Consider the following 21792-nt stretch of genomic DNA (forward strand, 5'->3'; position numbering starts at 1 on the left):
CACTGATCCTCTCGCGCTCTTTATAACGTCGCTGCTCCTCTAGCGCTCTTTATAACGTCGCCGATCCTCTCGCGCTCTTTATAACGTCGCCGATCCTCTCGCGCCCTTTATAACGTCGCTGATCCTCTCGCGCTCTTTATAACGTCGCCGCTCCTCTCGCGCTCTTTATAACGTCGCCGCTCCTCTCGCGCTCTTTATAACGTCGCCGATCCTCTCGCGCTCTTTATAACGTCGCCGCTCCTCTCGCGCTCTTTATAACGTCGCTGATCCTCTCGCGCTCTTTATAACGTCGCCGATCCTCTCGCGCCCTTTATAACGTCGCTGATCCTCTCGCGCTCTTTATAACGTCGCCGCTCCTCTCGCGCTCTTTATAACGTCGCCGCTCCTCTCGCGCTCTTTATAACGTCGCCGATCCTCTCGCGCTCTTTATAACGTCGCTGCTCCTCTCGCGCTCTTTATAACGTCGCCGCTCCTCTCGCGCTCTTTATAACGTCGCCGCTCCTCTCGCGCTCTTTATAACGTCGCCGCTCCTCTCGCGCTCTTTATAACGTCGCCGATCCTCTCGCGCTCTTTATAACGTCGCCGCTCCTCTCGCGCTCTTTATAACGTCGCCGCTCCTCTCGCGCTCTTTATAACGTCGCTGATCCTCTCGCGCTCTTTATAACGTCGCCGATCCTCTCGCGCTTTTTATAACGTCGCCGCTCCTCTCGCGCTCTTTATAACGTCGCTGATCCTCTCGCGCTCTTTATAACGTCGCCGCTCCTCTCGCGCTCTTTATAACGTCGCTGATCCTCTCGCGCTCTTTACAACGTCGCCGCTCCTCTCGCGCTCTTTATAACGTCGCCGCTCCTCTCGCGCTCTTTATAACCTCGCTGATCCTCTCGCGCTCTTTATAACGTCGCCGCTCCTCTCGCGCTCTTTATAACGTCGCCGCTCCTCTCGCGCTCTTTATAACGTCGCTGATCCTCTCGCGCTCTTTATGACGTCGCCGCTCCTCTCGCGCTCTTTATAACGTCGCCGCTCCTCTCGCGCTCTTTATAACGTCGCCGCTCCTCTCGCGCTCTTTATAACGTCGCCGCTCCTCTCGTGCTCTTTATAACGTCGCTGATCCTCTCGCGCTCTTTATAACGTCGCCGCTCCTCTCGTGCTCTTTATAACGTCGCTGATCCTCTCGCGCTCTTTATAACGTCGCTGATGCTCTCGCGCTCTTTATAACGTCGCTGATCCTCTCGCGCTCTTTATAACGTCGCCGCTCCTCTCGCGCTCTTTATAACGTCGCCGATCCTCTCGCGCTCTTTATAACGTCGCTGATCCTCTCGCGCTCTTTATAACGTCGCTGATCCTCTCGCGCTCTTTATAACGTCGCCGCTCCTCTCGCGCTCTTTATAACGTCGCCGATCCTCTCGTGCTCTTTATAACGTCACTGATCCTCTCGCGCTCTTTATAACGTCGCTGCTCCTCTCGCGCTCTTTATAACGTCGCCGATCCTCTCGCGCTCTTTATAACGTCGCCGATCCTCTCGCGCCCTTTATAACGTCGCTGATCCTCTCGCGCTCTTTATAACGTCGCCGCTCCTCTCGCGCTCTTTATAACGTCGCCGCTCCTCTCGCGCTCTTTATAACGTCGCCGCTCCTCTCGCGCTCTTTATAACGTCGCCGATCCTCTCGTGCTCTTTATAACGTCACTGATCCTCTCGCGCTCTTTATAACGTCGCCGCTCCTCTCGCGCTCTTTATAACGTCGCCGATCCTCTCGTGCTCTTTATAACGTCACTGATCCTCTCGCGCTCTTTATAACGTCGCTGATGCTCTCGCGCTCTTTATAACGTCGCTGATCCTCTCGCGCTCTTTATAACGTCGCCGCTCCTCTCGCGCTCTTTATAACGTCGCCGATCCTCTCGTGCTCTTTATAACGTCACTGATCCTCTCGCGCTCTTTATAACGTCGCTGATGCTCTCGCGCTCTTTATAACGTCGCTGATCCTCTCGCGCTCTTTATAACGTCGCCGCTCCTCTCGCGCTCTTTATAACGTCGCCGATCCTCTCGTGCTCTTTATAACGTCACTGATCCTCTCGCGCTCTTTATAACGTCGCTGCTCCTCTCGCGCTCTTTATAACGTCGCCGATCCTCTCGCGCTCTTTATAACGTCGCCGATCCTCTCGCGCCCTTTATAACGTCGCTGATCCTCTCGCGCTCTTTATAACGTCGCCGCTCCTCTCGCGCTCTTTATAACGTCGCCGCTCCTCTCGCGCTCTTTATAACGTCGCCGATCCTCTCGCGCTCTTTATAACGTCGCCGCTCCTCTCGCGCTCTTTATAACGTCGCTGATCCTCTCGCGCTCTTTATAACGTCGCCGATCCTCTCGCGCTCTTTATAACGTCGCCGATCCTCTCGCGCTCTTTATAACGTCGCTGATCCTCTCGCGCTCTTTATAACGTCGCCGCTCCTCTCGTGCTCTTTATAACGTCGCTGATCCTCTCGCGCTCTTTATAACGTCGCTGATGCTCTCGCGCTCTTTATAACGTCGCTGATCCTCTCGCGCTCTTTATAACGTCGCCGCTCCTCTCGCGCTCTTTATAACGTCGCCGATCCTCTCGTGCTCTTTATAACGTCGCTGATCCTCTCGCACTCTTTATAACGTCGCTGATCCTCTCGCGCTCTTTATAACGTCGCCGCTCCTCTCGCGCTCTTTATAACGTCGCCGATCCTCTCGTGCTCTTTATAACGTCACTGATCCTCTCGCGCTCTTTATAACGTCGCTGCTCCTCTAGCGCTCTTTATAACGTCGCCGATCCTCTCGCGCTCTTTATAACGTCGCCGATCCTCTCGCGCCCTTTATAACGTCGCTGATCCTCTCGCGCTCTTTATAACGTCGCCGCTCCTCTCGCGCTCTTTATAACGTCGCCGATCCTCTCGCGCTCTTTATAACGTCGCCGCTCCTCTCGCGCTCTTTATAACGTCGCTGATCCTCTCGCGCTCTTTATAACGTCGCCGATCCTCTCGCGCTCTTTATAACGTCGCCGCTCCTCTCGCGCTCTTTATAACGTCGCCACTCCTCTCGCGCTCTTTATAATGTCGCTGATCCTCTCGCGCTCTTTATAACGTCGCTGATCCTCTCGCGCTCTTTATAACGTCGCTGATCCTCTCGCGCTCTTTATAACGTCGCTGATCCTCTCGCGCTCTTTATAACGTCGCTGATCCTCTCGCGCTCTTTATAACGTCGCCGCTCCTCTCGCGCTCTTTATCATGTCACTGATCCTCTCGCGCTCTTTATAACGTCGCTGATCCTCTCGCGCTCTTTATCATGCCGCCGATCCTCTCGCGCTCTTTATAACGTCGCCGATCCTCTCGCGCTCTTTATAACGTCGCTGATCCTCTCGCGCTCTTTATAACGTCGCCGATCCTCTCGCGCTCTTTATAACGTCGCCGCTGATCCTCTCGCGCTCTTTATAACGTCGCCGATCCTCTCGCGCTCTTTATAACGTCGCTGATCCTCTCGCGCTCTTTATAACGTCGCTGATCCTCTCGCGCTCTTTACAACGTCGCTGATCCTCTCGCGCTCTTTATAACGTCGCCGATCCTCTCGCGCTCTTTATAACGTCGCCGATCCTCTCGCGCTCTTTATAATGTCGCCGCTGATCCTCTCGCGCTCTTTATAACGTCGCCGATCCTCTCGCGCTCTTTATAACGTCGCCGATCCTCTCGCGCTCTTTATAATGTCGCCGCTGATCCTCTCGCGCTCTTTATAACGTCGCTGATCCTCTCGCGCTCTTTATAACGTCGCCGCTCCTCTCGCGCTCTTTATAACGTCGCCGATCCTCTCGCGCTCTTTATAACGTCGCTGATCCTCTCGCGCTCTTTATAACGTCGCTGATCCTCTCGTGCTCTTTATAACGTCGCCGCTCCTCTCGCGCTCTTTATAACGTCGCCGATCCTCTCGTGCTCTTTATAACGTCACTGATCCTCTCGCGCTCTTTATAACGTCGCCGATCCTCTCGCGCTCTTTATAACGTCGCCGATCCTCTCGCGCTCTTTATAACGTCGCTGATCCTCTCGCGCTCTTTATAACGTCGCTGATCCTCTCGCGCTCTTTATAACGTCGCCGATCCTCTCGCGCTCTTTATAACGTCGCTGATCCTCTCGCGCTCTTTATAACGTCGCTGATGCTCTCGCGCTCTTTATAACGTCGCTGATCCTCTCGCGCTCTTTATAACGTCGCTGCTCCTCTCGCGCTCTTTATAACGTCGCCGATCCTCTCGCGCTCTTTATAACGTCGCCGCTCCTCTCGCGCTCTTTATAACGTCGCTGATCCTCTCGCGCTCTTTATAACGTCGCCGCTCCTCTCGCGCTCTTTATAACGTCGCCGCTCCTCTCGCGCTCTTTATAACGTCGCCGATGCTCTCGCGCTCTTTATAACGTCGCCGCTCCTCTCGCGCTCTTTATAACGTCGCTGATCCTCTCGCGCTCTTTATAACGTCGCTGATGCTCTCGCGCTCTTTATAACGTCGCTGATCCTCTCGCGCTCTTTATAACGTCGCCGATCCTCTCGCGCTCTTTATAACGTCGCCGATCCTCTCGCGCTCTTTATAACGTCGCCGATCCTCTCGCGCTCTTTATAATGTCGCCGCTGATCCTCTCGCGCTCTTTATAACGTCGCTGATCCTCTCGCGCTCTTTATAACGTCGCTGATGCTCTCGCGCTCTTTATAACGTCGCTGATCCTCTCGCGCTCTTTATAACGTCGCTGCTCCTCTCGCGCTCTTTATAACGTCGCCGCTCCTCTCGCGCTCTTTATAACGTCGCCGCTCCTCTCGCGCTCTTTATAACGTCGCCGATCCTCTCGCGCTCTTTATAACGTCGCTGATCCTCTCGCGCTCTTTATAACGTCGCCGATCCTCTCGCGCTCTTTATAACGTCGCTGATCCTCTCGCGCTCTTTATAACGTCGCCGCTCCTCTCGCGCTCTTTATAACGTCGCCGATCCTCTCGCGCTCTTTATAACGTCGCTGATCCTCTCGCGCTCTTTATAACGTCGCTGATCCTCTCGTGCTCTTTATAACGTCGCCGCTCCTCTCGCGCTCTTTATAACGTCGCCGATCCTCTCGTGCTCTTTATAACGTCGCTGATCCTCTCGCGCTCTTTATAACGTCGCCGATCCTCTCGCGCTCTTTATAACGTCGCCGATCCTCTCGCGCTCTTTATAACGTCGCTGATCCTCTCGCGCTCTTTATAACGTCGCTGATCCTCTCGCGCTCTTTATAACGTCGCCGATCCTCTCGCGCTCTTTATAACGTCGCTGATCCTCTCGCGCTCTTTATAACGTCGCTGATGCTCTCGCGCTCTTTATAACGTCGCTGATCCTCTCGCGCTCTTTATAACGTCGCTGCTCCTCTCGCGCTCTTTATAACGTCGCCGATCCTCTCGCGCTCTTTATAACGTCGCCGCTCCTCTCGCGCTCTTTATAACGTCGCTGATCCTCTCGCGCTCTTTATAACGTCGCCGCTCCTCTCGCGCTCTTTATAACGTCGCCGCTCCTCTCGCGCTCTTTATAACGTCGCCGATGCTCTCGCGCTCTTTATAACGTCGCCGCTCCTCTCGCGCTCTTTATAACGTCGCTGATCCTCTCGCGCTCTTTATAACGTCGCTGATGCTCTCGCGCTCTTTATAACGTCGCTGATCCTCTCGCGCTCTTTATAACGTCGCTGCTCCTCTCGCGCTCTTTATAACGTCGCCGCTCCTCTCGCGCTCTTTATAACGTCGCCGCTCCTCTCGCGCTCTTTATAACGTCGCCGATCCTCTCGCGCTCTTTATAACGTCGCTGATCCTCTCGCGCTCTTTATAACGTCGCCGATCCTCTCGCGCTCTTTATAACGTCGCCGATCCTCTCGCGCTCTTTATAACGTCGCCGATCCTCTCGCGCTCTTTATAACGTCGCCGATCCTCTCGCGCTCTTTATAATGTCGCCGCTGATCCTCTCGCGCTCTTTATAATGTCGCCGCTGATCCTCTCGCACTCTTTATCATGCCGCTGATCCCTCTCCTCTCGCCGCTGATCCCGCTCCTCTCGCCGCTGTCCTGTGATGTCACTCCTCCGGTGCTGCCGCCGCTCTGTCTGCGCTGGTCTCGGCCTCCCGCTCAGTGTATGCACTGCCGCCTCATCCAATGCTGCTGCCGCTCAGCGCGATACCAAGACTGCAAGACACTTTCAGAGAGAGCTGGAAACTAAAGTTTTCCATAGATTCAGTGCTGTACGGGGGAGTGCTGCATTGCCGAAGATGTTGTCTTTCGGATGAGAAATTAAACTGAGACCTCTAAAGGGGGGCACCAAAGATCCTTATGGCACTATTTATGGCCTCGCCCCCTCCCTATCTCTGTAACCTACAACCCTCCGAGATCTCTGCGCCCCTCCAATTCTGGCCTCTTGAACATCCCCCGATTTCCATCGCTCCACCATTGGCGGCCGTGCCTTCAGCTGCCTGGGCCCCGAGCTCTGGAATTCCCTCCCTAAACCTCTCCACCTCTCTCTCTCTTCTTTAAGACGCTCCTTAAAACCAGCCTCTTTGACTAAGCTTTTGGTCACCTGCCCTAATATCTCCTTATGTGGCTCGGTGTTGCTTTGTCTGATAATCGCTCCTGTGAAGCTCCTTGGGACGTTTTACCACGTTAACGGCGCTGTATAAATGGGAGATGTTGAAGAGCAGGGAGTTTATCTGGTGTCCTGGCCAACATGCCTCCCTCAATCAACACCGACACAAAAAGGAATATTTGTTTATTGTGGGATTTGACTTTTGTGAGGCTTATTGTTTCCAGTGTTGAATTTAATTACTCATTGAAGCATGGAACCCTGGTTCCCAAAGCTCTCTGCCACTGGGGTTTTCTTTGCCTCACATCTGGGTGCGTTCTGAAGAATTGATAAAGATTTGATCGCGATGATTAGTCATCAGTTGCAGTGTCGCTGCATTACCGGAAGATTGAAGGCGAACCAGCTGTGCCTTGACCTTTTAGCATTTCTGTATGAGAAATGCAAACTGCCTGCCACAAACTACCACTCGAGTCATTTCATAAACTGTTTACCGTCTGTCGATGGTTTTCATTTTACTTTTGGAAATGTGATGATGTAAAGGAGACTTGCGTTATTACAGCACCTTTCCCGTTTGAAAGTCTCCAGACCCTTCACACACTGAATTACTTTGAGGAGCAGCGAGTTCATAGAATCATAGAATGGTTAAAGCACAGAAGGAGGCCATTCGGCCCGTCGAGCCCGTGCCGGCTCTCTGCAACAGCACTTCAGCTAGTCCCACTCCCCCGCCCTTTCCCCGGAGCCCTGCAAATTTCTTTCCTTCAGGAACTTATCCAACTCCCTTTTTAAAGCCGTGATTGAGTCTGCCTCCATCACCCTTTCAGGCAGTGCATTCCAGATCCTAACCACTCGCTGTGTAAAAAAGTTTTTCCTCATGTTGCCTTTGGTTCTTCTGCCAATCACCTTAAATCTGTGCCCTCTGGTTCTCAACCCTTCCGCCAATGGGAACAGTTTCTCTCTCTCTACTCTGTCCAGACCCCTCATGATTTTGAACACCTCGATCAAATCTGCTCTCAATCTTCTCTGCTCCAAGGAGAACAACCCCAGCTTCTCCAGTCTATCCATGTAACTGAAGTCCCTCATCCCTGGAATCATTCTCATAAATCTCCCCTGCACCCTCTCTAAGGCCTTCACATCCTTCCTAAAGTGTGGTGCCCAGAATTGGACACAGTACTCCAGTTGGGGCCGAACCAGTGTTTTATAAAGGTTCATCATAATTTCCACACTTTTGTCCTCTATACCTCTATTCATGAAGCCCAGGATCCCATAAGCCTTTTTAACTACTTTCTCAACCTGCCCTGCCACCTTCAACGATTTGTGCACACATACCCCCAGGCCCCTCTCTCCGTGCACCCCCTTTAGGATTGTACCCTTTAGTTTATATTGCCTCTCCTCATTCTTTCTACCAAAATGTATCACTTCACACTTTTCTGCGTTAAATCTCATCTGCCACGTGTCCGCCCATTCCACCAGCCTGTCTATGTCCTCTTGAAGTCTATCACTATCCTCCTCACTGTTCACTATACTTCCAAGTTTTGTGTCATCTGCAAATTTTGAAATTGTGCCCTGTACACCCATGTCCAGGTCATTAATATATATCAAGAAAAGCAGTGGTCTCAGAACCGACCCCTGGGGAACCCCACTGTATACCTTCCTCCAGTCCGAAAAACAACCATTCACCACTACTCTCTGTTTCCTGTCCCTTAGCCAATTCCATATCCATGCTGCCACTGTCCCTTTTATTCCATGGGCTTCAACTTTGCTGGCGAGCCTATTATGTGGCACTTTGTCGAACGCCTTTTGGAAATCCATGTACACCACGTCAACCGCATTGCCCTCATCAACCCTCTCTGTTACCTCATCAAAGAACTCAATCAAGTTGGTTAAACACGATTTGCCTTTAACAAATCCATGCTGGCTCTCCTTAATTAATCCACACTTGTCGAAGTGACTGTTAATTTTGTTCCTGGTTACTGTTTCTAAAAGCTTCCCCACTACCGAGGTCAAACTGACTGGCCTGTAGTTGCTGGGTTTATCGTTACACCCTTTTTTGACAAATTCTGTTCTCCTTAGTGCAGAGAAGGTTAAGGGGAGACCGAGGTGTTCAAGATTATGAGGGGTTTTGATGGAGTGAATAAGGAGAAACTGTTCCCAGTGGCAGGAAGGTCGGTAACCAGAGGACACAGAGTGAAGGTGAAAACCAGAGGCGACATGAAATTTATTTTTACGCAGCGAGTTGTTGTGATCTGGAACGCGCTGCCTGAAAGGAAGCAGATTCAATAGTAACTTTCAAAAGCGAATTGGATAAATACTGGAAGGGGGAAAATTCACAGGGCTGTGGGGAAAGAGCAGGGGGAGTGGGACTAATCGGAGAGCTCGTTCAAAGAGCCGGCACAGGCACGATGGGCCGACTGGCCTCCTCCTGTGCTGTAAGATTCTATGAATTGAATGTATGTTTTGCATTTACATAGCACCTTCTCTCTCGGCACTGTCTCGGAGTGAATTACTGTGCGGTGCAGTGACTTGCGTGTAGGCACATGGCCAAATCATTTGCTTTTGGTGCTGGTGGTGTTTGAGGGGGAGACTTTGACTGGGACGCAGTGGAGGAACGAGTTGTTGTCTTGGCACAGCGCCGGGGATACTTAACACCCATCAGGGTCGGCAGCTCAGTTAACAGGTTTTCCAACGGGCAGGACGGAATGAGTGAAAAGACGAGGTTATTTTTCATCAGAAATGTTTTGCGGTGTGGTAACTTGGCAGTGGTTGCTGTGAGGTCACGCGCGCCAGGCCGGCACTCCGTAAACTCCTTGTTTAAATTAGCCAGAGATGGCTAGAAGTTCATATTCTATAACTTCACTCGGTGACCCGCTCCAAACCGGATGCTGGGATTACTGTTCGGCTCCCTGGATTTCGGGTCACCACCTGTGGTCATCTGCAGTCACAGTGGGGTAAGAAAGAGGGGCATTTCTCCAGCACCTCACCGAAATAATCCGCGGTGATTCACGTGCGGTGAATTTCTCAAATGCAGTCACTGTTAAAGAACTTCCACTTTTATACCTCCTTTCATGGCCCAAACCCCTCTACAGCCCAGCAATTAGTTTTTAAAGTGCAGTCACTGTCGGGCAGGCAGCCGTGGCGGTCAGTTTGTGCACAGCGAGATCCCACAAATAACACTGAGGCGATTTGATTATTTTAACTTTATTCTTAATCACTCCCTGCTGTTGCCATTGGATCTGTTACACCCAGCTGAGCGAATAGACGGTGCCTCAATTCATCTGAATGTTGCCCCTCCGACAGTGCAGCGCTCCCTCAGTACTGCCCCTCCGGCAGTGCAGCTCTCCCTCAGTACTGCCCCTCCGACAGTGCGGCGCTCCCCCAGTACTGCCCCTCCGACAGTGCAGCTCTCCCTCAGTACTGCCCCTCCGACAGTGCGGCGCTCCCCCAGTACTGCCCCTCCGGCAGTGCAGCTCTCCCTCAGTACTGCCCCTCCGACAGTGCAGCGCTCCCTCAGTACTGCCCCTCCGGCAGTGCAGCTCTCCCTCAGTACTGCCCCTCCGACAGTGCGGCGCTCCCCCAGTACTGCCCCTCCGGCAGTGCAGCTCTCCCTCAGTACTGCCCCTCCGACAGTGCAGCGCTCCCTCAGTACTGCCCCTCCGACAGTGCAGCTCTCCCTCAGTACTGCCCCTCCGACAGTGCAGTGCTCCCTCAGTACTGCCCCTCCGACAGTGCGGCGCTCCCTCAGTACTGCCCCTCCGACAGTGCGGCGCTCCCTCAGTACTGCCCCTCCGACAGTGCAGCGCTCCCTCAGTACTGCCCCTCCGACAGTGCAGCGCTCCCTCAGTACTGCCCTGAACATTTGAAATACTTTGATGACCGATTGTCTCTTTGAAAGCTGTTTTCCACGCTGGCGATGTCTGGCCGTTTAGGTTATGCCCAACAAATGCTGGGTGTGGGAACGGTCTGTTCAACATTATTTCTTTCCTTGTTCAAAGAATCATTCACCGTTTGCCCTAATTCCCAACGGCCTGTCTTTAATTCACAGAACCTCTCCTCCCAGAACCCCATCTTAAAAAACATCACGGATTACCTGATTGAGGAGGTGAGTGCGGAGGAAGAGGAGTTACTGGGAAATGCCACAGACACTGCTGACGACGGACCAAAGGAAGGAAACCCAGAGGTCAATATTGAGAGGGATGAGAAGCTCATTAAGGTACGGTGTGTCTTAGTCGCTGTTAGACTCATAACATCAACTGCCCAGCCAGCACGTAGTGTCTGGGACGCCTCAGAAACTGAGAGATCCATTTATGTAAAAATACACGAGTGAAAACTGGGACACTAAAGTTCTTCCAGCCACCGAGACAGCTCAGCGAGAGTGGGGTACCGTATTAACTCGCATATAGGCTGCATTTTCAGATTAGGTTTCAGTTGTGGCCTCTCTGAGAGTTAATACGTAATTTCAGAAGGCTAAACATCTCTGCTTTGGGTTATGTTCAAAAGAGCTTGTAAGTTGATTTAAGCAGTTAACTGTGCTGACAGTGGGTTCAGTAAAAGTAGACTGACTATAGTGGATAAGATTTCACACAATTAAGCTTAAAGCACGCAGCATTTCAATTCTAGATCCTGTCTTTCCAAACTTTGGATAGTGTCTGAGACAGTGTTCTGAGCTGTATAACACTGGGGTACAGTACTGGTGGGTACAGGTCTGCCACTGTATAACACTGGGGTACAGTACTGGTGGGTACAGATCTGTCACTGTATAACACTGGGGTACAGTACTGGTGGGTACAGGTCTGTCACTGTATAACACTGGGGTACAGTACTGGTGGGTACAGGTCTGTCACTGTATAACACTGGGGTACAGTACTGGTGGGTACAGGCCTGTCACTGTATAACACTGGGGTACAGTCCTGGTGGGTACAGGTCTGTCACTGTATAACACTGGGGTACAGTACTGGTGGGTACAGGTCTGTCACTGTATAACACTGGGGTACAGTACTGGTGGGTACAGGTCTGTCACTGTATAACACTGGGGTACAGTACTGGTGGGTACAGGTCTGTCACTGTATAACACTGGGGTACAGTACTGGTGGGTACAGATCTGTCACTGTATAACACTGGGGTACAGTACTGGTGGGTACAGGTCTGTCACTGTATAACACTGGGGTACAGTACTGGTGGGTACAGGTCTGTCACTGTATAACACTGGGGTACAGTTCTGTTGGGTACAGGTCTGTCACTGTATAACACTGGGGTACAGTACTGGTGGGTACAGGTCTGTCACTGTATAACACTGGGCTACAGTACTGGTGGGTACAGGTCTGTCACTGTAACAGTGGGGTACAGTACTGGTGGGTACAGATCTGTCACTGTATAACACTGGGGTACAGTACTGGTGGGTACAGATCTGTCACTGTATAACACTGGGGTACAGTACTGGTGGGTACAGATCTGTCACTAACACTGGGGTACAGTACTGGTGGGTACAGGTCTGTCACTGTATAACAGTGGGGTACAGTACTGGTGGGTACAGATCTGTCACTGTATAACACTGGGGTACAGTACTGGTGGGTACAGATCTGTCACTGTATAACACTGGGGTACAGTACTGGTGGGTACAGGTCTGTCACTGTATAACACTGGGCTACAGTATTGGTGGGTACAGGTCTGTCACTGTATAACACTGGGGTACAGTACTGGTGGGTACAGATCTGTCACTGTATAACACTGGGGTACAGTACTGGTGGGTACAGATCTGTCACTAACACTGGGGTACAGTACTGGTGGGTACAGGTCTGTCACTGTATAACAGTGGGGTACAGTACTGGTGGGTACAGGTCTGTCACTGTATAACACGGGTACAGTACTGGTGGGTACAGGTCTGTCACTGTATAACACGGGTACAGTACTGGTGGGTACAGATCTGTCACTGTATAACACTGGGGTACAGTACTGGTGGGTACAGATCTGTCACTGTATAACACTGGGGTACAGTACTGGTGGGTACAGGTCTGTCACTGTATAACACTGGGGTACAGTACTGGTGGGTACAGGTCTGTCACTAACACTGGGGTACAGTACTGGTGGGTACAGGTCTGTCACTAACACTGGGGTACAGTACTGGTGGGTACAGGTCTGTCACTAACACTGGGGTACAGTACTGGTGGGTACAGATCTGTCACTAACACTGGGGTACAGTACTGGTGGGTACAGGTCTGTCACTAACACTGGGGTAAAGTACTGGTGGGTACAGGTCTGTCACTAACACGGGTAAAGTACTGGTGGGTACAGATCTGTCACTAACACTGGGGTACAGTACTGGTGGGTACAGATCTGTCACTAACACTGGGGTAAAGTACTGGTGGGTACAGATCTGTCACTAACACTGGGGTACAGTACTGGTGGGTACAGATCTGTCACTAACACTGGGGTACAGTACTGGTGGGTACAGGTCTGTCACTAACACTGGGGTACAGTACTGGTGGGTACAGATCTGTCACTAACACGGGTACAGTACTGGTGGGTACAGATCTGTCACTAACACTGGGGTACAGTACTGGTGGGTACAGGTCTGTCACTAACACTGGGGTACAGTACTGGTGGGTACAGATCTGTCACTAACACTGGGGTAAAGTACTGGTGGGTACAGGTCTGTCACTAACACTGGGGTAAAGTACTGGTGGGTACAGGTCTGTCACTAACACTGGGGTACAGTACTGGTGGGTACAGGTCTGTCACTAACACTGGGGTACAGTACTGGTGGGTACAGGTCTGTCACTAACACTGGGGTACAGTACTGGTGGGTACAGGTCTGTCACTAACACTGGGGTAAGGTACTGTCTCAGCGGCAGTACTGAGGGAGTGCTGCATTGTTGGAGGTGCAGTCTTTCGGATGTGACGTTAAACCGAGGCCCCGTCTGCCCCTTTGGGTAGCTGTAAAAGATTCCAGTGTCCTGGCTAACATTTATCCCTCAGCCCACATCTATCAGCAGATTATCTGGTCATTGCTGTTTGTGGAAGCTTGCTATGTGCAGATTGGCTGCCAAGTTTCTGACATTACAACAGTGACTACACATTTTTGTTTTGAAGAACTTAATTGGCTGTAAAACGTTTTGGGATGTCCTGAGGTGGTGAAAGACGCTGGAGAAGTCTTTCTTGTCCTAAGTTCCCGGGAGGGAGGCCTGGGAGTAGGTGTTCCCTCGGCTTAAAAAAATAACGTAATGAGGAAGGGATCCTTAGTGAGGAAGGACACCCTTCAGCCATTTGAATTTTTTTAAACAAGGTGTGCCTGGGTTAACCTCCTTAACAAATGCTTGTTGCTGTACAGGTTCTGGACAAGCTGCTGCTTTACCTGCGCATTGTGCATTCCATCGATTACTACAACACCTGCGAATACCCAAACGAGGACGAGATGCCCAACCGTTGTGGGATTGTACACGTCCGTGGACCTCTGCCCCCCAACCGAGTCTCGCAGCACGAAGGTAGCATCAAAAAGCCAATACCTGAGGCACCCTGGGTTTTGGGTGGGTGGTGAGGGGCTCTGCCTTGTTTTCGAGAGGCGTTCTCTGCCGGGGAAGGAATAAAAATCAGCCGTCCACCCTGGTCACTATCCAGTGACGCCTGCAAGTGTGGTCTGTGGTCGGCAGGTGAGGCGGAGCGCTAGGATTGAGGGTACTGCCTACCGCACTTGTGTACCCCTGCCAGCACCCCGTTGTCTGGACTCGCACGTGCTGATCTCTGACTCGGGCGAGTCACCAGAGGGATGTCTGTGGAAGAGTAGCGCACCACTGTCAGTACTGAGGGGGGAGGCATGGCATGCCTTGACTCTAGGTTTTCTACGTGATGTGGTGCAGGCGGTGTGACTCCTGTTGCACTCCATATCATTATAAGACGGTCCGCGGGAGCAGTGTGTTCTCTGTATTTCAACAAGATCTGATAATCTAGCAGATATTCTGCTGGCGGGAGGGTCGGTAACCAGAGGACACAGATTTAAGATCATTTGCAAAAGAACCAGAGGGGAGATGAGGAGAATGTTTTTACGCAGCGAGTTGTTGTGATCTGGAACGCGCTCCCTGAAAGGGCGGTGGGAGCAGATTCAATAGTAACTTTCAAAAGGGAATTGGATAAATACTTCAAAAGGAAAAATTTGCAGAACCGTAGGGAAATAGCAGAGGAGTGGCCTTTATTACAAAAGGATTCGAGTGTAAGAGTAAAGATGTCTTACTGCAATTATATAGGGCCCTGGTGAGACCACACCTGGAGTATTGTGTACAGATTTGGTCTCCTTACCTAAGGAAGGATATACTTGCCATAGAGGGAGTGCAACGAAGGTTCACCAGACTGGTTCCTGGGATGGGGGGATTGTCCTATGAGGAGAGATTGAGTAGACTAGGCCTATATTCTCTAGAGTTTAGAAGAATGAGAGGTGATCTCATTGAAACATACAAAATTCTTACAGGGCTTGACAGGGTAGATGCAGGGAGGATGTTTCCCCCTGGCTGGAGAGTCTAGAACCGGGGGTCACAGTCTCAGGATAAAGGGTCGGCCATTTAGGACTGAGATGAGGAGGAATTTCTTCACTCAGAGGGAGGTGAATCTTTGGAATTCTCTACCCCAGAGGGCTGTGGAGGCTCAGTCGGTGAGTATATTCAAGGCTGAGATCGATAGATTTTTGAATATTAAGGGAATCAAGGGATATGGGGAGAGTGCAGGAAAGTGGAGCTGAGGTCGATGATCAGCCATGATTTTATTGAATGGCGGCGCAGGCTCGAGGGGCCGAATGGCATCTTTCTGAGCCGTGAGGTTCTATGATGAGCATTAAAGTTGGGTGCAGTAACCTTACAAAGATGTGAGAGAGCACGAACTGAGTTTTCTGTGCCATGTTGAGGCGGGATTGGGATAGACTGAAATGTTATTGGGAGAGAGCTGTTATTTTTTTTCTTTTATTGAGCAACCCAGCCGCGGGTCAGTGCAGGGCAGCGGCGAGATTGAAGAGTGAAGCGGTAAATCAAGTGGTGGTTCGGATGATTTTAAAAGCCTGCAGATCTCTGGAGGGAGGGAGGGAAGGAGCAGTGCAGCTTCCGGCTCCCGGGAAAGACCGAGTTGGGTGAGTACGGTGGGTCAGCAGAGACTGGCACTGCTAATGAGCATGTGCTCCTGTTTAGTTGCGGAGTGGCAGAAGATGTTTGAGGAGAAGTTGACGCCTCTTTTCAGCGTGAGAGAGAGTCTTTCTGAAGAAGAGGCAACGAAGATGGGCAAGAAAGACCCCGAGCAGGAAGTGGAGAAGTTTATCCTCGCCAACACACAGGAACTCGCCAAGGACAAGTGGCTGTGTCCTCTGAGTGGGAAGAAGTTCAAGGTGAGCAAAGATCCCCGCACGCTCTCCCTGCCTGTATCTACGTTGGGTTGAAAGCGAGACTGAATTGCGGTCTCCTAACTCATTCTTTACCAGGGCTTCCAACTCCTTCAGTCTCACCTTCCCACTCCAATCCACAGGCTTCTAAAGCCAAAGTCAGTGCCACCCTAATTGCCCATGCCTTCAGTTGCTTTGTCAGTTCAGAAACCGGGAACCTTGGCTTTCTGTGTAGTTGTGTATAACGAGTGACGTAATAAAACTCACTACACACTTGGTTGGAGTATAAAGCAAGGCTTCAATCAACTTGTTTCAGAACATGGAGGTCTAGTTGTACTTCACTAGTTCCTGTCTTACAAAATGTCCCTGGAAAGCTGGGCCCACGCCCGAGTATTTATACTCCTTGGACAGCGCCACCAGCTGGCCGTCCAGTGTTATTTCATGAGTAGTTTCTTGATGATGAGATTTATAACAATGAGTGTGGTGCATTTACTCCTTGAGTCATTGGGAGGGGAGCCTGGCGGTGAGCGTGAAGCAGGTTATCTAAGAGAGCCGTGATTTGGCCTTGCTTCAAGAACTGGCATTTCTATAGCGCCTGTCACCACCTCGGGTCATCCCAACTTGCTTTACAGCCCATGAATTGCAATTGGAAGCAAGATGTCCCCCACAGGGAGGGAGGGCAAAGTGGCTCCCTCAGAGGAAGGGCAAGGCAGCTCCCTCGGAGGGAGTGAGGGGGAATAAGGAGTCTCCCTCGGAGGGAGGGAGGGGGAATAAGGAGTCTCCCTCGGAGTGAGGGAGGGGGAATAAGGAGTCAATTTCAATTCAATTCAAATCGCTTTATTGGCATGACAAGTTACATCTTATGTTGCCAAAGCATCGAAAAACATTCATGTTTGTTCACAAAAATACAGATCTATCCATACAGTGTATAAACAGATATATCCCTGAGTGTATAAATATACATTCATATAATTTATATATACTCTTTTCTCCCTCGGAGTGAGGGAGGGGGAATAAGGAGTCTCCCTCGGAGGGAGGGAGGGGGAATAAGGAGTCGCCCTCGGAGGGGGGAATAAGGAGTCAACCTCGGGAGGGAGGGAGGGGGAATAAGGAGTCTCCCTCGGAGGGAGGGAGGGGGAATAAGGAGTCACCCTCGGAGGGGGGAATAAGGAGTCAACCCCGGGAGGGAGGGAGGGGGAATAAAGAGTCTCCCTCGGGAGGGAGGGGGAATAAGGAGTCACCCTCGGAGTGAGGGAGGGGGAATAAGGATTCTCCCTCGGAGTGAGGGAGAATAAGGAATCTCCCTCAGTGAGGGAGGGGGAATAAGGAGTCTCCCGAGGGAGGGAGGGGGAATAAGGAGTCTCCCTCGGAGTGAGGGAGGGGGAATAAGGAGTCACCCTCGGAGTGAGGGAGGGGCAATAGGGAGTCTCCCCCTGGAGGGAAGGCAATGTGTCTATCAGAGGGAGGGAGGAGTCTCCCCACCCATAGTCATTTTAAGTCTCCTTTAATTTGGCATTTGCACACCTAATTGGATTTTTTAAAGTTTGAAGCTCCAAACCTCAGCAGACAGGGGGGCTTGGTGATGGGTTTCCCCTCGGCGCTCTAGCCCAGACTTAGAAAGACCGTGGAAGGCAGGTGGAGTTCCTCGCTCCCTGTGCAGAAGCCAGTGGCTTCTGCGCAGGGATGGACAGCTGTGTCCTGCCACTCTTAGGCTGCGGCTGGTTACAACACACGGTACTGTGCTGGTCTGCGATCTTTGGGAAATTGGAGAGAAGCATTGTCTTCTTTTTGAGTAGCGTTTCACTATTGACACTTTGCCTGCAGGGGCCGGAGTTTGTCCGTAAGCACATCTTCAACAAACACAGCGAGAAGATTGAAGAGGTTAAAAAGGAAGTTTCATTTTTCAACCACTTCCTCATGGATGCAAAGAGACCCGCTCTGCCGGAGATTAAACCGAATCAGCCACCGGCACCTGGCGCCCAGCCAATGGGTGAGTAAAGCTCCCTCTACACTGTCCCATCAAACACTCCCAGGGCAGGTACAGCATGGTTTAATACAGAGTAAAGCTCTCTCTACACTGTCCCATCAAACACTCCCAGGGCAGGTACAGCACGGTTTAATACAGAGTGAAGCTCTCTCTACACTGTCCCATCAAACACTCCCAGGGCAGGTGTAGCATGGGTTAGATACAGAGTAAAGCTCCCTCTATAGTGCCCCATCAAACACTCCCAGGGCAGATACAGCACGGGGTTAGATACAGAGTGAAGCTCCCTCTACTCTGTCCCCATCAAACACTCCCAGGGCAGGTACAACACGGGTTAGATACAGAGTAAAGCTCCCTCTACACTGTCCCATCAAACACTCCCAGGGCAGGTACAGCACGGGTTAGATACAGAGTAAAGCACCCTCTACACTGTCCCATCAAACACTCCCGGGGCAGGTACAGCACGGGTTAGATAGAGTAAAGCTCCCTCTACACTGTCCCATCAAACACTCCCAGGGCAGGTACAGTACGGGTTAGATACAGAGTAAAGCTCCCTCAACACTGTCCCATCAAACACTCCCAGGGCAGGTACAGCACGGGTTAGATACAGAATAAAGCTCCTTCCACACTATCCCATCAAACACTCCCAGGGCAGGTACAGCATGGGGTTAGATACAGAGTAAAGCTCCCTCTATAGTGCCCCATCAAACACTCGCAGGGCAGGTACAGCACGGGTTACATACACAGTAAAGCTCCTTCTACACTATCCCATCAAACACTCCCAGGGCAGGTACAGCATGGGGTTAGATACAGAGTAAAGCTCCCTCTACAGTGCCCCATCAAACACTCCCAGGGCAGGTACAGCACGGGTTAGATACAGAATAAAGCTCCTTCTACACTATCCCATCAAACACTCCCAGGGCAGGTACAGCATGGGGTTAGATACAGAGTGAAGCTCCCTCTACTCTGTCCCCATCAAACACTCGCAGGGCAGGTACAGCACGGGTTACATACACAGTAAAGCACCCTCTACACTGCCCCATCAAACACTCCCGGGGCAGGTACAGCATGGGTTAGATACAGAGTAAAGCTCCCTCTACACTGTCCCATCAAACACTCCCAGGGCAGGTACAGCACGGGTTAGATACAGAGTAAAGCTCCCTCTACACTGTCCCATCAAACACTCCCAGGGCAGGTACAGCACAGGTTAGATACAGAGAAAAGCTCCTTCCACACTGTCCCATCAAACACCCCCAGGGCAGGTATAACACGGGTTAGATACAGAGTAAAGCTCCCTCTATAGTGCCCCATCAAACACTCCCAGGGCAGATACAGCACGGGGTTCGATACAGAGTGAAGCTCCCTCTACTCTGTCCCCATCAAACACTCCCAGGGCATGTACAACACAGGGTTAGATACAGAGTAAAGCTCCCTCTACACTGTCCCATCAAACACTCCCAGGGCAGGTCCAGCATGGGTTAGTTACAGAGTAAAGCTCCCTCTACACTGTCCCATCAAACACTCCCAGGGCAGGTGTAGCATGGGTTAGATACAGAGTAAAGCTCCCTCGATACTGTCCCATCAAACACTCCCAGGGCAGCTACAGCACGGGTTAGATACAGAGTAAAATTCCCTCTACACTGTCCCATCAAACACTCCCAGGGCAGGTATAGCACGGGTTAGATACAGAGTAAAGCTCCCTCCACACTGTCCCATCAAACACTCCCAGGGCAGGTACAGCACGGGGTTAGATACAGAGTAAAGCTCCTCTACACTGTCCCATCAAACACTCCCAGGGCAGGTACAGCACGGGTTAGATACAGAGTAAAGCTCCCTCTGCACTGTCCCATCAAACACCAGGGCAGGTACAACACGGGTTAGATACAGAGTAAAGCTCCCTCTACACTGTCCCATCAAACACTCCCAGGGCAGGTACAGCACGGGTTACATACAGAGTAAAGCTCCCTCTACGCTGCCCCATCTAACACTGCCAGGGCAGGTACAGCACGGGGTTAGATACAGAGTAAAGCTCCCTCTACACTGTCCCATCAAACACTCCCAGGGCAGGTACAGCACGGGTTAGATACAGAGTAAAGCACCCTCTACACTGTCCCATCAAACACTCCCGGGGCAGGTACAGCACGGGTTAGGTACAGAGTAAAGCTCCCTCTACACTGTCCCATCAAACACTCCCAGGGCAGGTACAGCACAGGTTAGATACAGAGAAAAGCTCCCTCCACACTGTCCCATCAAACACTCCCAGGGCAGGTACAGCACGGGGTTAGATACAGAGTAAAGCTCCCTCTACACTGTCCCATCAAACACCAGGGCAGGTATAACACGGGTTAGATACAGAGTAAAGCTCCCTCTACACTGCCCCATCAAACACTCCCGGGGCAGGTACAGCACGGGGTTAGATACAGAGTAAAGCTCCCTCTACACTGTCCCATCAAACACTCCCAGGGCAGGTACAGCACGGGTTACATACAGAGTAAAGCACCCTCTACTCTGTCCCATCAAACACTCCCAGGGCAGGTACAGCACAGGTTAGATACAGAGTAAAGCTCCCTCTACACTGTCCCATCAAACACTCCCAGGGCAGGTACAGCACGGGTTAGATACAGAGTAAAGCACCCTCTACACTGCCCCATCAAACACTCCCGGGGCAGGTACAGCACGGGGTTAGATACAGAGTAAAGCTCCCTCTACACTGTCCCATCAAACACTCCCAGGGCAGGTACAGCACAGGTTACATACAGAGTAAAGCACCCTCTACACTGTCCCATCAAACACTCCCAGGGCAGGTACAGCACAGGTTAGATACAGAGAAAAGCTCCCTCCACACTGTCCCATCAAACACCAGGGCAGGTACAGCATGGGTTAGATACAGAGTTAAGCTCCCTCTACTCTGTCCCCATCAAACACTCCCAGGGCATGTACAACACAGGGTTAGATACAGAGTAATGCTCCCTCTACACTGTCCCATCAAACACTCCCAGGGCAGGTACAGCACGGGTTAGATACAGAGGAAAGCTCCCTCTACACTGCCCCATCAAACACTCCCAGGGCCGGTCCAGCATGGGTTAGATACAGAGTAAAGCTCCCTCTACACTGTCCCATCAAACACTCCCAGGGCAGGAACAGCACGGGTTAGATACAGAGTAAAGCTCCATCTATAGTGCCCCATCAAACACTCCCAGGGCAGGTACAGCACGGGTTAGATACAGAGTAAAGCTCCCTCTGCACTGTCCCATCAAACACTCCCAGGGCAGGTACAGCACGGGTTCGATACAGAGTAAAGCTCCCTCTACACTGCCGTTTCCTATTGCAGCCATCACTGTTGCTGTCACCATTCATTCTGCACTGTGGTCTCGCCTTCTCTCGTGTCGGAGCCTGTCCCTCTCCAGTGTTTATGTTTTGAAGTTGCTGTGTGGGGTGAGGTGCTGTGTTGCCTGCAGCTACTGTGGATTAAGCAGCCAGTTGTGTTTGTCTTGCAGGTTTGACTCCAGCCATGGGTTACCCCCACCATTCTCCTCAAGGCTTGTTGGGATTCGGCCAGCCTCGCCCGCCTGTCATGGGATATGGAGGTAAGATAACCGAAGTTAAATTGGTTTGTCTTCAGCAGATTAAACCAACTGAGGAGTTGCAGGTAGTTTAGCTCCTCCACGGTGGCATAGTGGTTAGCACTGTTGCCTCACAGCGCCAGGGACCCGGGTTCGAATCCGGCCTCGGGTGACTGTCTGTGTGGAGTTTGCACATTCTCCCCGTGTTTGCGTGGGTTTTCTCCGGGTGCTCCGGTTTCCTCCCACAGTCCAAAGATGTGCGGGTTAGGTTGATTGGCTATGATAAATTGACCCTTAGTGTTAGGGGGATTAAATACATGG

At 51.6% G+C, this 21792-nt stretch overlaps 1 protein-coding gene across 1 annotated transcript in view; it reads left to right on the plus strand.

Annotated features, from left to right (window-relative positions):
* LOC147080873 (serrate RNA effector molecule homolog) overlaps positions 1 to 21581 on the plus strand; it is a gene marked incomplete at its 5' end in the record, with an annotated part of 49252 nt that extends 27671 nt beyond the window's left edge. Inside the window, 5 exons of the mRNA XM_085981053.1 lie at positions 10618 to 10785; positions 13900 to 14053; positions 15737 to 15930; positions 17749 to 17914; positions 21406 to 21581. Coding sequence (XP_085837179.1) covers positions 10618 to 10785; positions 13900 to 14053; positions 15737 to 15930; positions 17749 to 17914; positions 21406 to 21566 — 843 coding nt within the window. The remainder of the gene's footprint in view (positions 1 to 10617; positions 10786 to 13899; positions 14054 to 15736; positions 15931 to 17748; positions 17915 to 21405) is intronic.
* Positions 21582 to 21792: the final 211 nt, after the last annotated feature.

The sequence above is a fragment of the Somniosus microcephalus genome, unplaced genomic scaffold, assembly GCF_052327205.1.
Source record: "Somniosus microcephalus isolate GS21.2 unplaced genomic scaffold, FLI_Smic_1.0 scaffold1058, whole genome shotgun sequence".
In the NCBI taxonomy this organism is placed as follows: domain Eukaryota; kingdom Metazoa; phylum Chordata; class Chondrichthyes; order Squaliformes; family Somniosidae; genus Somniosus; species Somniosus microcephalus.